General features: G+C 45.6%; 1 protein-coding gene across 1 annotated transcript; it reads left to right on the top strand.

Annotated features, from left to right (window-relative positions):
- The first annotated feature begins 139 nt into the window (after positions 1-139).
- LOC103528109 (D-beta-hydroxybutyrate dehydrogenase, mitochondrial-like) lies at positions 140-14,942 on the top strand. The gene is given in 8 exon segments (XM_030456345.1): positions 140-265; positions 3,907-3,963; positions 3,965-4,016; positions 9,162-9,305; positions 13,233-13,385; positions 13,492-13,549; positions 14,488-14,781; positions 14,783-14,942. Coding segments are annotated over 8 exon segments (1,044 nt in total).
- Positions 14,943-15,700: the final 758 nt, after the last annotated feature.

The following is a 15,700-nucleotide window of genomic DNA, read 5'->3' on the forward strand; positions in this document are numbered from 1 at the left end:
ACTGCCGGGCGCTGCCGCCGTTTGAATGAGGCTGGGCCGGTGCCCCGGCTGCCGGGGCGCGGCGGGGGGCGGGGCGGGGGAAGGTCCGGGGCGGGGGCGGGCGGGCGGCGGCGATAGGCTGCGGCCATAGGCTGCGGCCATGCGAGGCGTTTCGGTGCCGCTGCTGGCTCCGGGCGCCGCGTCGGTGTTGGCGGGAGGCGGGCGGTGCCTGGCTCACCGCCTCCTCTTTTTCCTTCTGCCTCGGCGGGCCCGCCGCGCCCTGCCCGTGAGTACCCGCGGCGTGGGGCTTCGGCCTCTCCTGGGGCCTCGCCGAAGAAAGGCGGCGGGGGCTCCCCCGGGGGCCCAAAATGGCTGCTGCTGCACTGGGCCGGGGCAGCTGTGGTGCCTGAGCTATGGAGGCTGAACACAGACACTGCGAGGCTGGTGAAATGCCGAGCTCTGCAGAGCCTGGGGCAGGATGCCGGTACCTCTGGGGCCTCGCCGGGCCGACCCCGCGGCATCTCCCGGGGGTCACAGAACCGCTGGCGTCTTGTGCCAGTGCTTTGAATTTGGAAGTGATCTTAAGGGAGAAAAAAAAAAAGAAAAGCCCTGTGAATAGAACAGAGCTGCATAAACAACCTCTTATCTATGTTTTAAATAACACGAGATGTCTTTCACTGGATTGGAATTAGCTTAGCTCTTGCTTAAAATTCAGACAGCCTTTCTGCAGGCACTAGGAAGAACCTGCAAGTGAATGCGTTTTTGCTCCACCTTAGTCCTGTCCTGCTGAAAACGCCAGCAGGACATCTTTGCCATCTCCCACTTCGCTCTTCTTCTGTCCACTCTGCTCCTCTGACCTTGTCCCATCCCGGAAAATGTCTTCCTCAGTTTCTGACCTCAACTTCCTGACTTGAAAAAGGGAGTATGCAAAGTCTACTGTGTCGTTGCTCATCTTTATATTAATTTGTTTGTTAACAAGCAGATAGTCAAAGGAGTGCCGAAAAGGGGTCAGGATCCAGAAAACAAGTGACACAATAGAAGATAAAGTCTAGACAAGCATGGTGAGTTTCCACATTGAGACTGAAGCTGAGGAATAGCTTCACTTTCCATAGCTTCTTTTGCAATAAATGTGTATAATTTTGAAAGATCACCTGCATGAGAAAAAAAGAATTACTATTTAATAAAGTGATGATATCCCAGTAGGAAAAGCTGGTGAGGTGTGTGCATCTGAGCTGGCTGCAGCTTAAAACCAGGCTGCTTCAGTGGGGATGTTTTAACTGAGTGGAAAGTGTAGTACAATGCTGTGGGTCACACAGTGACTGGCTGAGGGTACAGCCAGTGCTGCCCTACCAGATTCCACAGCAGCATCTCCAGCACAAGAAGTTGCTGAGTCCTGGGTAGGTCTCAGGTGCCCTGGCAGCACTGTACACAAGTGCATCTCCTGTGCAGCATTTCCTGACAGTTGGTGATAGAGGGACCTGAAGGTCCTCAAAATGCCGATTAATGTCACTGCAGCGCCTGCTAGAGAGGTGATAGCAGCTCCTCTGCCTGGCTCAGCACTGTCAAACTCTGAGCTGCAGGCTGACCTTATCGAACTCGGAATGAGGCCCATTAGGCTTATCTTGGGACCTTCAGAAGATAAGGATAACAAGGCTTTTCTGTGTTTGGATGTTTTTTTGTAGGTAGGATCTTTTTGGCTGGGGATGGTGTTAATCCCTGCTCTCATCTGCTGGAGCTTTCTTTACATCAGGCATGGCACAAAGATGGGACAGATATAGATGTGCGGTTTCTTACATCCCTTGGGTTTCCTTTCCATCCTGCTTAGAGCTGCTGGGGCCTCAGCCTGTTATGAACAGGCTGAGTGAATGTTTTACTACCCAATTAGAGTAATAAAAGCTATTAACAAATAATCACAGAAGCCTTCTCATACTGCAAGGTATTCCTCACTTTTGTCACCACTACAGACAGCTGAGAGGACTTTGTAACCTCCTTCCTTCTGTGTACAGTTCAGGGTTTAATTTTTTTATAACCTGAGAAGACAAATCAGCTGCTGAAGCTAAAACTAGATGCGAAAAGGAAACACTTTGCAAGGCATTTGCTTTTATTTTCTGCAGCTAATCTCTGTCCTCATTAGACCAGCTGATGAGGGAGTTAATGATGGCTGAGGATTGGATATCTTCTCTATTTGTCTGTCTTAGGCTCTGGTTATAACTGGATCTCCTGCTTGGTTGCTGCCCTTTTGGGAAGCTTTCTTTTCTTAGGACTCAGAGGCAAAAGGTCTAGGGAGGTGAGACAGAGAAAAACATTCAAATCCTTTCTTCTCCAAGGGCCAAGTTGCTAAATTAATGTGGGAGGTAACTTTGGCATATTCTGTGATCTGGTTTGTAGTTGATCTTGTCTGTCTTGGAGCTTGTTACACTGTAAATGAGATTAAAACTGAGCACAGTGTAATTTAATGCTAATTGTATGTCCCTTTAGCTGTGTCTACCTTCAGAGCTTTAGCAGAGCCTAGCCTGTAGCTGCATCCTCTTTGCTTGAGCATGGGAATCAGCGTTAATGTGGGTGGTTTTTATGTTAGATTGCAGGATAGACTTTTGATCAGTTCTCATTTCAACTTCAAATTATGAGTCCCTTTGAAAGCAATAACTTCAGTATGAGATATGGGTAAGGGCTCTCTGAACATCTTGAGTTTGTGGCAGTAATGATCTGATCACTATCACCTTACAATTATCCTTTATTGTGACTTCACTGCCACCCATGTCAGCCAAAACAAGGTCAGAGAGCACTGGTTATTGCCCCATTTCTGTTTGAAAAAGTGGCTGGACAAGCTGAATCATTTTAAATGTAGTAGTATAAAATGCAAATGTTCATATCCAGCTATTGCTAATAACAATATCAGGCAATATGAGATATCTTCACAGAGATGTAACTGACCTCACTTCCTTATTGCATTCTGTAGCTCTTTATTACTATGTCATGTTTTGCTCACAGTGTGTAGCACTGCAACTGGGTGCCTGCCAAGATGGGCCAAGCATTAGAGTTTGAGTTTGTTGCTTCACAGCTGTGGTGAAAGAGCAGATGAGAGATGACTTTCAAGCAAAGAAAGAGGATGAATGGGCAGTGTTTCGGTATAATATTCTCTTCAAGATTTAGGACTCTGTTTTTCACATCTTATCACAAGCCTGTCGTGTCAACCAGATGGAATATCAAATCTCTCTCAATTTATCCATCAGTCAAAGATAATAATTACGTAGGAAGAACTGTAGGATTTGGTAAGGTGTTCTTGTTAAGATTGGTGTTTTTCAGAAGGAAACCCTCAACCTGCAGTCACATTCCTACATGGTAAAATATGGCATGGAAGTATGCATAGAGTGGGAGTAGGTAGAGAACAGAAATAGAGAGGCAGTCTGCAGTTAAAAGAGCTGCTGTATAGTTCAAGCAGATGACAAATTGTCATTTGGATGTTTATCTATGCTGCTCCTATAATGCCCAGGAGTTGTTAGATCAGTAAACTTCTTTTGAAATGTTTCTGTTCTGTTTTGGCACTGGCATCTGAAAGAAAAGTGCTACTGTTCTAGCTCAGGTATGGAGGCAATACAAATTGTTACAGGACTGCCAATTGAATAAATTCTGGATTTCACAGTAGTTGGGAGCTGGTTGTGATTCTCCACAGGAATCTTGTCATCCTGTCTGTGCTGGTTGACCAGCAGAATCTCCATTGAAACTGTTGAGTTTAGATTGCAGCCAGGTTTAGGTATGCACGCAGGTGCCCACTGTGGCTTGCAGCTAGAATTTTTACCTTCTGAGCACAGACTGGCCCTGGCTGTGGGGCTGCAGCTGCTCCTGGGCTCTGTTGCAGGGTGCTCTTGGTACCTGCATCACGGCAGTAAATGTCAGTGTTTCTGTTCTTGTCTTTTCCCCACACAGGCTGAAGGGAAGGCAGTACTGATCACAGGAATGTACAAGGGTTTTGGACATGCCTTCGGCAAAACAGCTTCACACAAAGAGATTTACTGTTTTTGCTGGATGCTTGCCTCATGGTGAGTAGCAGTACTGATCAAAACTCTCTGATTGGAGAAAAATGGCTTCTTAAGCGACAGCATCTTCATCTGCAGCCTCCGTTTATCCTCATCCAAGACCAGGGGAAATGCAGCGGGCAGGGCTTGTTACATCTTCAGTTGCTTCATCTGCCTGTTGCATCCTGTCATTCTGTAGATTCTGGCTCTCTAGGGCAGAAACTCTGCCAGTTGCCTGTGTGTACAGTAGCTTGTACACACTATTGTGTACAAATAGCTTGTAGGGCACTATTTATTGCTGGAAGCTTCTCAGCAATACTGCAACACACCAAATAAATCTAATAGTGCATGGATGCAATGACACTATGGCATGTCCTGTTGCTGTCTTTTGTTCTGCCACTTGTCTTTGTGTGCACTCACCTCACACTCATCTCCAGGCTGCCCCTCTTGCCTGGTTCAGGTTCTGTTTTCCAAAGCCTCTTCTAATTTTTCAGTTTCTGGTAGCTGAATAAACAAATTTACCATACCTTTCTGATATCTGTAGGCCTCACTGTCTGTTGCCTGTCTTTGGCAGATGATGTTCGTTGTTGTAAATTAGGAACACTGAATCAGAAGGGTTGCAGACGCTGTCACCCAAGTTTCTGCTCTTACAGGTAACTGTGTTGTGTAATCCCTTAACAAACTGGGCCAGCACAGCTTCCATCTCCACTGGGGTTTTATTCTTATTATTGTTTTTGCTGTTTTGTTAGTGAAAAGTCATGTAATTCCCAACCTGAATTGTTCAAAATCTGTTCATACCCCTTGTTTCTGTGTTTAAAGATGGCCATTTTGGCACAGGTGCTCAGGGAGTGATGACACAGACTCCTGAGTAGCGTAGAGGGTGAGGACAAACAAAAAAAGGTGACCCTCGTTGCCTGTGTGATCTCAGCAGAGGTTATGTTCTTCCACCACACCAGAAGGGAAAGCTATTATCAGCTGACGCATTGTGTAATTTGAGAACAAAAGACTCCTATTGGAAAATTGCCACTATCTGGAAATTTCCATGTGGAGGCTCTGTAAATTCTTTCAGTAATCATGTCCACACACTGCTTTGGGGTGCCTTTGTCCTGGTGATGGCAAGTCAGGCAATCACTTGTTGAGCAAGTGATGTAGGGAACAGAGAGGGGAGACAGGGTGGTCTCAGAAGGGCAGCATGCTAGTGTGGAGCAGAGAGGGCCAGTCTCCATTTGAAACCACATAAAGAAAATAAATGCTCCTGAAGTAAGCCTGCTTTATTTTATTGATTATAAAAAACCTGTTACTTCTTGATCACAGATACTACCTGTTCCAGAATGGCTTGGCAGCTCTCAGCGTCTCTTCTGATCTCGCATGGAAACTTCATACTCAGAGCTAAAATTCTGTGGTTCCCTACTTACGTTCTGTGTAGAAGTGGAAAATGCATCAGCAGTCATGGTCGGTTAGCAGGTGACAATCAGGAGATACACTAAGCACTTGATCCTGAAGAGGAGAACGTAATTTTTCTTGTTCAATGTGTTAATAAATTTTCAGGAGACCTGGACTCATCACCCAAAGATTTAACTTCAGGGTTTTTTTCCTGACGCTGGAATGTCAGTGCTGCCTTATCTGCTGTTAGGTGCATCTGAAGGGCAGGGTCTGGTGGTAATGGAGTTATCTGGATAGCTGTTGCAAAAGTCTCACAGCTGAGTGTTTTCTACAGTTCTTTGAATAGCCAGCACATTTGTGGAGCAGCCTTGTGTTGATTGAGGGAGATAACACCCTAGGAAATTAAAATTTGATGAGCAGGAGCTTACTGAAAACTGAATAGTAGAATGCTCATGGGATGAAAATGTTTATAAATATACAGGGAAAAAAGGGAATAAAAAAAAAGGGATATAAAAAAATAAAAAGGGATATAGAAAATATAAAAAGGGAATAAAAAGGGATAAATTGTTTTCAGATGCCAGCTGCCAGCAGTTTTCATGAGGACTGCAGGTAAGAAAAGGGAATGTTCTCATAAATAGATGTGTTCAAGTTCTCTAGGCCTGACATAATGTACTGAAGAGCATTCAAATGAGCCCTTGTAATTTCTGTTCCATGGGTAGAGTGCGTTCCAGCACCAGCTGGAGGTCAGGGGATTTCCAGAAGTCTGGAACAGGGCTGATCTTGTACTTCCCCTTCCAAGGGAGACCTGGAATTGCCAGCTTACCTTCAATGCACTAGATGAAGTTGCAACACATCTGTTTTACAAATGTGTAGATGATAGTGTGACACACATTGTCCATGTAAACTACTGAGAACAGTCTGTCCCATTTCAGTCTAATCTCATTCTGGCTAAGCAGCAGAGTGGTGAAAGGAGAAGGAATAAATGTCTCCAGCATAATGGTTTTGACATAGTCCCTCAGTCCCACAGTCCCTCTTTCGCAGGGTGGTGAGGGCTTGTGTGGTTGTTGGGCTCCATGCCTGGGAGCAGCTGCTGCTGTGCAGAGGGTGGGGTGGGTGGCCAGGACCCACAGGGCTGCAAGGGCAGGATAATCACAGGAAATGAGATAGGTGGGAGGAAATGCACAGTCTGGTAAGAACATGGGCAGCAGGCCAGGCTGGAGCAGGGCAGCTTTCAGCTGATGAAACTGGGGTGGCAAGGCTGGGAGATTCAATAAGAGGAAAAAAAAAAAAAAAAAAAAAAAAGATTGGGGAGAAAGGTTTTGCAGAAGCAATCAATTGGGCAGTGCTGCCAGGATCCCCCCAGGAATTCTATGTGGCTCTTGCTGCTGCATAGCTCCTGCTGGTGAGTCACAAGGTCACAAAGACCATCCCAAGGAGAGCACCATGGGAACTGCTCCAGGTATCCTTCCTGCTAGCAAATTTAGCGTTTGAAAAAACAAGGAGGAAATACCATGTGGGTATCTGAACAGGGGCTTACAGTGCTTACAGCCCCTGAAGACTACAGAACTTAAGATGATACCCACTCTTTCCCTAAACACACATGGCTGCTTCATTTGTGACAAGGTTTTCTGGACAAAAGAGGCAATTTGTTTTACAGTTAAATAGCAGCTGAGGTGGTGTCTGCAACTGTGAAAAGTGGTTCCCATTGGTGTTGCATATCAGCCTTCCAAAATCAGTATGTTTTGTCACCACTGGATAAATTGTAGCTGGAAAGGTAACTTTGCAGATTGAGTTGCATTGGTGGTAGAGGAAAATTAATTTCTGTGTGAATAAAACAGAACATTTATTCTGGAATTTTAAGTTCCTGGCCTGTGACTTTTCTCAAAAAGTAATTTGTTTCTCAAAAAAACAGTGCAAATATTTCTCTTTTAGTTCATAAGCATTATGAAAGATTAAAATAATGTAGGGAAGGCTGTTTTCAGTTCTCTGAAATGACAGCTGGTACTTGAGTACAGATATAGCCAACTTCTTTTTTTTTCCTACAGAGATCCAGTAGATCTCTTTAAAAGCTGAATTAGCTCCACTTTATTCACTTTTAAGTATCTGAATGTTACTCTTTATAACTCAGTAAGATGCAAGAGCATCTTACAGAAACGTAGAGAGGCATCCCAAAACCCTCCCCCATTCCAGAGGAATATGTTTTGGTGACTATGTGATTAACTTGTAATGGCCCTTTTGGAGATTCTTTTCATAGCTAGATAAGAGGGCTAGACACATCATGTCACCATGGTTGATGTACATCAGGAAAGCTCTGGGTCTTTATTTACTGTTTTTTGGTACCAGGAAATAAGTCAGTTGTGACATGAGACACAGACATGGGGCCAGCAACTCATTCTTACTACTTTCATTATTCTAGTGTAACTATGTATTGATTTTTAAGAGAGCTACAGTGTTTTGCTTAAGGCTGTGATGAACATTTCAGCTCTTTTCCTTCAGTGTTCATTGGACTGCAGGTGGAGGTGAGATGTTGTGTATTTATTAAGTACCCTGAGGGATGTATAGAAAAACTAAGTGGTCACATGTTTTTAACATCCTGGCTGCAGAAGCAGCTGAGCAGGTGACTGTGGGAGGGTTGCTCACCTTGTTTGCCCTTGTACTGGGGGAGCTGGTATCAAGTGTGAAAGAAAGAGTGGCAGCCAGGCATGGTGACTCACTAAGTCATCACTTCTTCCTCCCTAACAAGGCAGAGCCTGTGATTCAGGGAGCAGTTTCGTGAATCAAATCTTGAGCCTGGAACTGCGTGTCTGATCTGTGCTCATTTCACTTTTATTTGCTGTATACCACCTGAGCAAGGCTGTAAGACTTAGGCAGCAATCCTGTCTGGAAGTGGTCTGGGAAAATTTGGAATCTTAACTGTGTTTGATTAAACAACACCATAAAAAAAACCAACCCTGCAGTAGTAACAGAATATTATGAAATGGAGGGAAGAAAGGAAAAGAGCAGAAAGGAAAGCAGAGCCATCATGTTCTTATTACCAACAGTATGAATAAAAAGATTTGTTATTGCTTCCTAGGCCTTCTCCTCCTTTTGTGTTTCCTGCATGTAATCTTGTTGTTGTGTGGCAGATCTCCACTGTGTATGTAGTCCTGTTCTGCTGTGTAGTAAGAGCAAATTATTATTATTATATAGGTTGAGCTGTAAATGTTTCCTGCTGTTTCCTGTAGCATCAGACCATTTGCTGTTAGGCATGCCAAAGGTGTCTCTGCTGTCTTTTTTCCAAAGTGCTCTGACAATACTGTTTCATACTATTTCATTAGAAGCCAGGTTATGTTTTGATATTACACAATTATGGTGCCTCATTAGTCTGTTGATTTTAAGCCTAAACAATCCAGCTCTGATTTATGTACAAGTGTTTGCTATGTTACCTGCAGAGCATGGAGCCCAAGGCAGTGGGTGGTCCCTCACAGTTATCTCAGGCTGGCACAGTGTTTGAAAGTCTTAGAGATGTGAAACCCTTCATGTGAGGAGCTAACAGCAGGGACTTTGAGGTCCTTCAGAGTGGTGGGTCACAGATGCAGATAATAGGGGCTGTGCTGGAGGGAATGGGGAAATGGCTGTGGGTCACGTGGGTTCGTGTAGCTCTCAAGCCTGTGTGTGCACCAGGTTTACACCTCTGAGTTATTTCAATAACTTCTGTTTCCTGTCCATGTGAACATGCCTGGCCCCAATCTGCATTATTGTTCCTTGTCTGTCTTAGTGGGACATCTTTCTTTTCTGCTAAACAGGATGAGAATGGAGATGGAGACAGGGAGCTGAAGAACTTGAAGTCAGATCACATGAAAGTGCTACAGATGGATGTATGCAGTGGCAAGGAGGTGGCTCAGGCTGTGGATTTTGTGAAGAGGACACTGACGGAGACAGAGGAAGGTGTGTGGAGATCTTTGTATTTCCAGCACAGCTGGCCCTCTGCTGTGCTCACAGAATCCTTCCTACAGAGGATTCCTGGCCTGTGCTGGCCAGGTCATTCTCTCTCTGCAACACGAAGAGAGGGTTAACAAGACTGGAGACCTGTGACAGCATTTGGGTGGCAGTCAGGCAGGGTTGTACCCATGTCAGTTAGGAGAATTGTCTTGCTGTTGATGTGCCACATGGAAAGTGACCAAGACTGGCTGGAGGACTGGTCTAATACTACATGCTGTAAAAAGCACCAGTGGCAGCAAGCCCACAAGAGCCCTGTGTCTTTCTCCTTGAATGGCTGTGAAGGGCATAAGATGGCCAGAGCCCAATGCCCTCCTAGAGCTCCTGCTGCAGCCGGGCTCACACAGACCTTTCTGTGGTGATCCTCCTAGAGATGATGTGAGCCCTGGCTGCTTAATGCTGTCCTCTCTGTTGTGCTGACTGAGTGATCTGGAGCAATCTGCTTCCAAACCTGGATTGTGTTTCAGCCAGGTCAATCCATGCCATGCCATGTCCCAGAGGTAATGTGAGGCAGGATCCAGGATTAGCTTGGTATAGACCATCTTAATCCACATCTCACCTTAAGTATAAGTCTAACTCATGCATCCTAAGAGCATGTAAAAGAAGACAGGAGTCCATTCTGCATGCTTCTTTATCTCTTGGAAGGGGTTTGGCAGTGGGATTGGAGCTTATAGTCAGAATTTAGTGTGACACTACCAAACCTTCTCCCATGTGGCGAGGCTATGAGGCTTCTTGCTTGCCCTGCATAGGTTTCTCTGCAGCCTCTGTGCAAGTAGCAAGCTGGACAGCAGCTATAGACCCAACCAAGGGTGGACTAAACTTCCACATCTAAGTGTTGTGTGGCTGGAGCATGATTGCTCCTCTTGAAGCCTGGATAGGTCTGCCGTGTGTCTTTGTTCACAGCAAATACCAAGCTAGTAAATAACAGCTGTGCTAATATTCATGCAAATTACAGGAGCACACGTAGCCAAGTTACCTCCAAGCTCTGTTCCTACAGATGTTCTCACTGCATTTTTCTTCCTACACAGTCATTCAGTCCTTGTCACGCATTTTGCGGCTTCTCAAACTTTCCTTAAAGAGCCCAGCAACATCAGTGCTGGCACAAAGCCATTTCCCACCTAGCAAAGGCTTATAAGGGAGCAGCTCTGTTGCTTCTATAAATGCAGCGGTGTTTGCAAAACCATGTGTGTAGTCGGGACTGAGAAATTGGGTCCTTGATCAGCAAGTTGGACTGGTTCCTCCTGCTCTTGAGAGCCTTATCCTGTAGTTGCTTGCTGCAGCACAGTGTACAAAGCAGCAAAGGCTTCTTTTTAAGGACATAAGTGTGGCTGAGATTTGGAGCTTCCCAATAAATAGTGCTCAATAAATAAGTGCTGGAATGTAGAGATAACTGAAACCAAGGAGCCTTGCACAAAGGTGCTTGTTGCACACTGAGTGTGGCCCCAGAGGAGCGAGGGCAGAACAGTTCTTGTGCTGTACATTTATAGCTCTTCTCACTGTGATGTGTACATAAGGTGAAATGCATTTCGATGGGAGTGCCCCTGTTTGCTCTCAGTCTTTTGCAGTTCCCACTGCATTGTTGACAGTAAAGAAATAATAGTGATAAGGCTCAGCTCAATAAACACACTGCTGTCCAGCAAACAGCCCTGTGACTGAGTGCCTGTCAGCACTTTGTTCCATGTGTAATGTGACCTGATCAGGGAGCAATGAAATTCCAAGAATGAGCTATTGTAAATAATGTTTTCATGAATATCACAGAATCTAATCTTCCCAAGAATTAGGAGATAGCTATAGAGACATTTTGAATCAGGAATACTCTCAGAGATCAGTTTAGGATTGACAGCTTTTGTGGTTGTTGATAAATTCCTGCCAAATTTGCTCTGCGTAGCCTCTTGTTACTAGTGAAATTACACCATCAGATACCCTGTTTCCATGGTCCTTCTGCTAGTGATTCAAGCATGCTTTGCAGAAGCACTGGAGACCCCATTCAGGCTAAGATACTGTGCTGGCTGCCAGATGAGTATGAATTTCAGAGTTATCTTGACTTAATAAAATTGGCAGCTTCAGTAAGTGCAGCAGCAGCATCTTGGGCAGAGCAGTAAAACTACCTGACTGCAGGATTTAAAATCTTTAATTGATAAAATGGAAGGATAGGTGTGCAAAATATTTTTCTTATCTTTTGCTGTGGGCCACAATTTTGCTATTATCCTAAGCAGCCCCTGTGATCTGGTGGGGATTGGGAAGAGTTTATCTGAAAGGAGGATACAGCTGCAGGCCAGTAAACTGGAGCAATATTCATCACTCTGTCAGAGACAGGAGTGCAGGGCAAAACGGGTGCCAGGATCAGCATGTTGGAGCTGGGAGATGTGGGAATGGTGGCAGCTATGAGAAACAAATGGGGAAATCCATCCTGGGATAGCCCATAAAGGAGTGGTTAATGCAGTTATCATTGGGTAGGACTGACCTTCCCTCATCAAAAGCCTTCAGGGAACGTGGATCTTGCTGGGAACAAAGCAGCATTTCTAGGGCCAATGTGAGAGTACAGAGCCAGTCCAGGAAGGACATGCTTGTGTCTTAAAATGCACCACCAGGAGGATAAATTCCCTTGGTACTTACTGGGCAATGGTGGAATATTGCAATTTGCTTAGAGGGCTGAGTTCAGTACAATACATGGTTACTGTCTGACTATGAATAAATATAGGCTGGAAGTTATTAAAGGACTTTGATACATCAAGGCAAGGAAACTATGGAAAGGAGGCAGGGCAAACAGCCTCCAAAAAATTGAGAAAGCTTGGTAAGTTTTATCAATAGGGTGGCATGACATGGGTGCTTTTGATAGCAATGTCAGAGATCCCTGGACACAAAGACTCCTTTTTAGCCCTGTATTTGTTCTTGGTAAGAGGAAGGGCAGTGAGTGGAAAGGGGCCCCAACTCCAGCTGAGTACTTACACAGTGAAAAGTAACCATGGTGTATGACAGGACATCTAATGAGGAGCAACTCCCTTATCTTGTTCCAGGTCTTCTGTTTGTTCCTCCTGCAGTTTATGGCTGCATAGTCCTATGCTTCAACAAATTCACAAAGTATGGACTCAGCCCTACAGTGTTTGCCTGTGGGACTCCTGCAGTAATCACTTTGAAGGGTCAAGTTATCAGTGATCCACCAGGCCCTGGACCTGTAATGGGCTCAGTGCAGATGCTCTTAGTAAGTGCAGTCAGCTTAATTTTGGCAGGACTGCATGCACAAAAGACATTAATTTTTAAATTTTATTGGTTCTAAGAGTTGGTTGTAAGTTTGCCGTTTTCTGTTATAGTTAGGGTTGAGGGAAACCAAATACCTGGGCCAAAATACAGCAGCTGTTAACTGGGCCTTGAACTTGCAGATCAATATATATACAATATATATACTCTCCAAGACAGTGAGTCAGAGTTGTGGAGGGGATCCAGAAATGAAAGATATTTGATGGATTTTTTTTTTTTTTTTTTAACTGAGAGAAAGTCCAGCCCCCTCCAAACTGCAAAAGCCATGGTAAATTCACTGACTGGAGGCAAACCTGGGACTGACAGGAGGCATAAAAGAAGGTCAGCCAGATCCAGCTGTACAAAGGCCCAAGACAGTGTTTGACATCAGAGGAGACTTTAGGAGGGGCAATGCTTGTGTGACTCTGTCACTCTTCCTGATGTTCCAAAGAAGCCCCAGTGGCTTCACTTGTGGTGTACCAAGAGTGTATTTCATCCCCTTGATGAATTTTTCTTGAGTTTTTCTACAAAAGTGCATTGTTCTTTGTCAAAGGGTTGTGTTAATTTGAACAATAACAAAGGCTTCTTCTATGCAATGCTTTTCCTCATTCCAGTCTTTAACTATGTGTTTGTTGACAGGTCTGTGGGGTCTAGTGAACAATGCTGGTGTCTCAGCCTTTGGAGAGGTGGTATTTGCAAGTTTAGACAACTACATGAAGGTAGCAGAGATCAACCTGTAGGGCACTGTGAGGGTGACAAAGGCTCTCCTGCCCCTCATTTGCAGAGCTAAAGGTACGTGCTGGGGATTGTGGCAAAACTCAGAGAGCTTTTGTAGCACAGCAAAGAGATGTAGCTAAAAATCAAGACTCAGACTATGCTTCAAGGAACACTTGTGCAGTCCAGGGAGGGTGTCTGAGGCATGCAGGCAAGCTAGACAGCAGGGTTCAACATGCTGGGTAAGCATCTGGTAGTACAGGCAGCTCTTGGGGCAGACACCTATGCAGCAGATGCTATCTTAAACATCCCAGGGTATCAGAGACCTTTGTGCAGCGATGGCAGATAGGACACAGGACTCCAGACCAACTTTAGAGAAAGTGACTGGATGCCAGAGCACCAAGTGCTTGTGTTTGTATAACTGAGTCTTCTTCCTTCCTGTTACTCATTCATAAATGACTGCAAAGTGGCAGTGGCACTGCTGCCATTGCCCCTAGGCAATGCATGATCTCTGCAAATGGCCTGCCATGGGCTGCTGGTGGGACCTGAGACAAGTGCTCTGTGCTGACCCACAGACAGCAGCATGTGAAATCTCCATTTGTCTCAAGGCTCCTGGCTGACATGCTGGGTGGGCAAGCTGTGCCATGCTGCCTGTTTAGAGAAATCTCTTACTGGTTCTGTGCCACCCAGCTCAGGTCTAGAAGGGTGTAGCTGCCTTGGGCAGAGTGGGTGCAGGTACACTGTTGTGCTTGCAGAAAGAGCCACAACACTTTTATGGCACCACGCTGGGGTGTGCTTTCCAGATATCAATAATGCTGGAGCTTGAGTGCTTCTCTAGCAGGGTGCAGGAGTGGAGCACACTGTTATGTGAGAACACACAGCTAGTAGCCAGAGAAGTTCTGGGTATTTCCCTATTTGGAAATTAGGAGGAAAATGTCTTGTATGCTTTTAGAATCCTTTTAAATACAGAGATAGGCATTTGTACCATCCATGGATGAGGTCAAAGCAGGGGCTAATCTTTCTTGAGTCAGGATGGAAGAGTTCCTTGACAGGGGATTTGGACCTCTTTTCAAGATTCAAATTTTATAATGGGGCATCATCCAACAAAGCATCTCTTTAGTGGGGTGTTCTGGCTCGTGCTTCTGCAGGCTGTCAGCTCTCACTGCTCTCTTCTCTCAAGGCCGTGTGGTGAATATCATCAATCTCAGTCTTGCTATTGGATTTCCAAATTTGGGGTGTCAGCCTTTTCTGAGAGCCTGTGGCAGGAGCTGTATGGCTGGGATGTCAGAGTCATCCTCATCGAGCCCAGTAGCTTCATGGCAGCCACGGGCATCCTGACAGCAGACAGTGTTGACAGGCAGGCTGAGGCACTGTGGAGTGGAGCTGGTGACACTGTGCAGGAAGACTATGGGAGAGAGTATTTCAGTTGCCAGGTGGCCCTGATGAAGTCCTTTGTTAACAGTGGCCTGCAGGACATCTCTGCTCTTGGATGACATCACTGATGCACTCACTTCCCCGTGCCCAAAGAACCATTACAACCCCATGAAGCTGTACTGGTGGGTGAGGCTGCAAGCCATGACTTACCTGCCCACTGCCATTGCTGACTGGATTTACATCCCTGGAGCCACCCTGTAAATGGCCATCCTACAGGCACCCTTCCAGTGCTCACACATACACACAGGTTAGAGCTACCTTAGCCAGGGCTCTCTGCAGTAGTCAGGGCACCAGAGTTACCCCAGTGACAAATTGGGATCATTACTGGGATCCTGCTTTTCCTTACAAGGACAGGCTGCTAGTAGCAGAGCAAAGCTGTTGCTATGAGCTGTCTCAAAGGGAGAAAAAAAACCTGAGAAACAGAAGCAGAATTTTCCATTTGATTGAAAATGGGTCAGTCACAGCCTTCCATGGTTTTCTTGATGCTGCTAGGAAGCTCTGCTGTGCTGTGATTCTCTGCCCTTTCCAGTAAAACAGCAACACTGCTTCTAAACAGCCTCATTACCTAGCTCAGGGGGGTGGAGTGTCTTTTCCCTCCCAGCACCGTGGCCAGGAGGTGCCAGAGCCAGCTACTGCAGACAGGCTGGGCAAGGAAAGGCCCTTCTAATAATGAATGAGATCTGAGCCATTCCTCAGTTCCTGTGGATGTTGGTGATTTGCAGCCTCTCTCCACCCACTGCTGATGAGCTTTTTGAGACAGAGTTGAATCTGATGTAGCAAACAATATTTGGCTGCTCTGACTGCTGCCCTAGGTACCCATGTCTGAACTACTTGGCTGTGGTAGATACTGTCCAGCTGTTCCCTGCTTCCCTCATGTCACTGCCCCATGCTGGGCTTCCTCTAGCTGGTGAGGGGTCTTTCTTTTGCTTTCCCAGATAATTTTTTTGTCTCATTCTCTC

This window comes from Calypte anna, chromosome 9 (assembly GCF_003957555.1).
Source record: "Calypte anna isolate BGI_N300 chromosome 9, bCalAnn1_v1.p, whole genome shotgun sequence".
Taxonomy (NCBI): domain Eukaryota; kingdom Metazoa; phylum Chordata; class Aves; order Apodiformes; family Trochilidae; genus Calypte; species Calypte anna.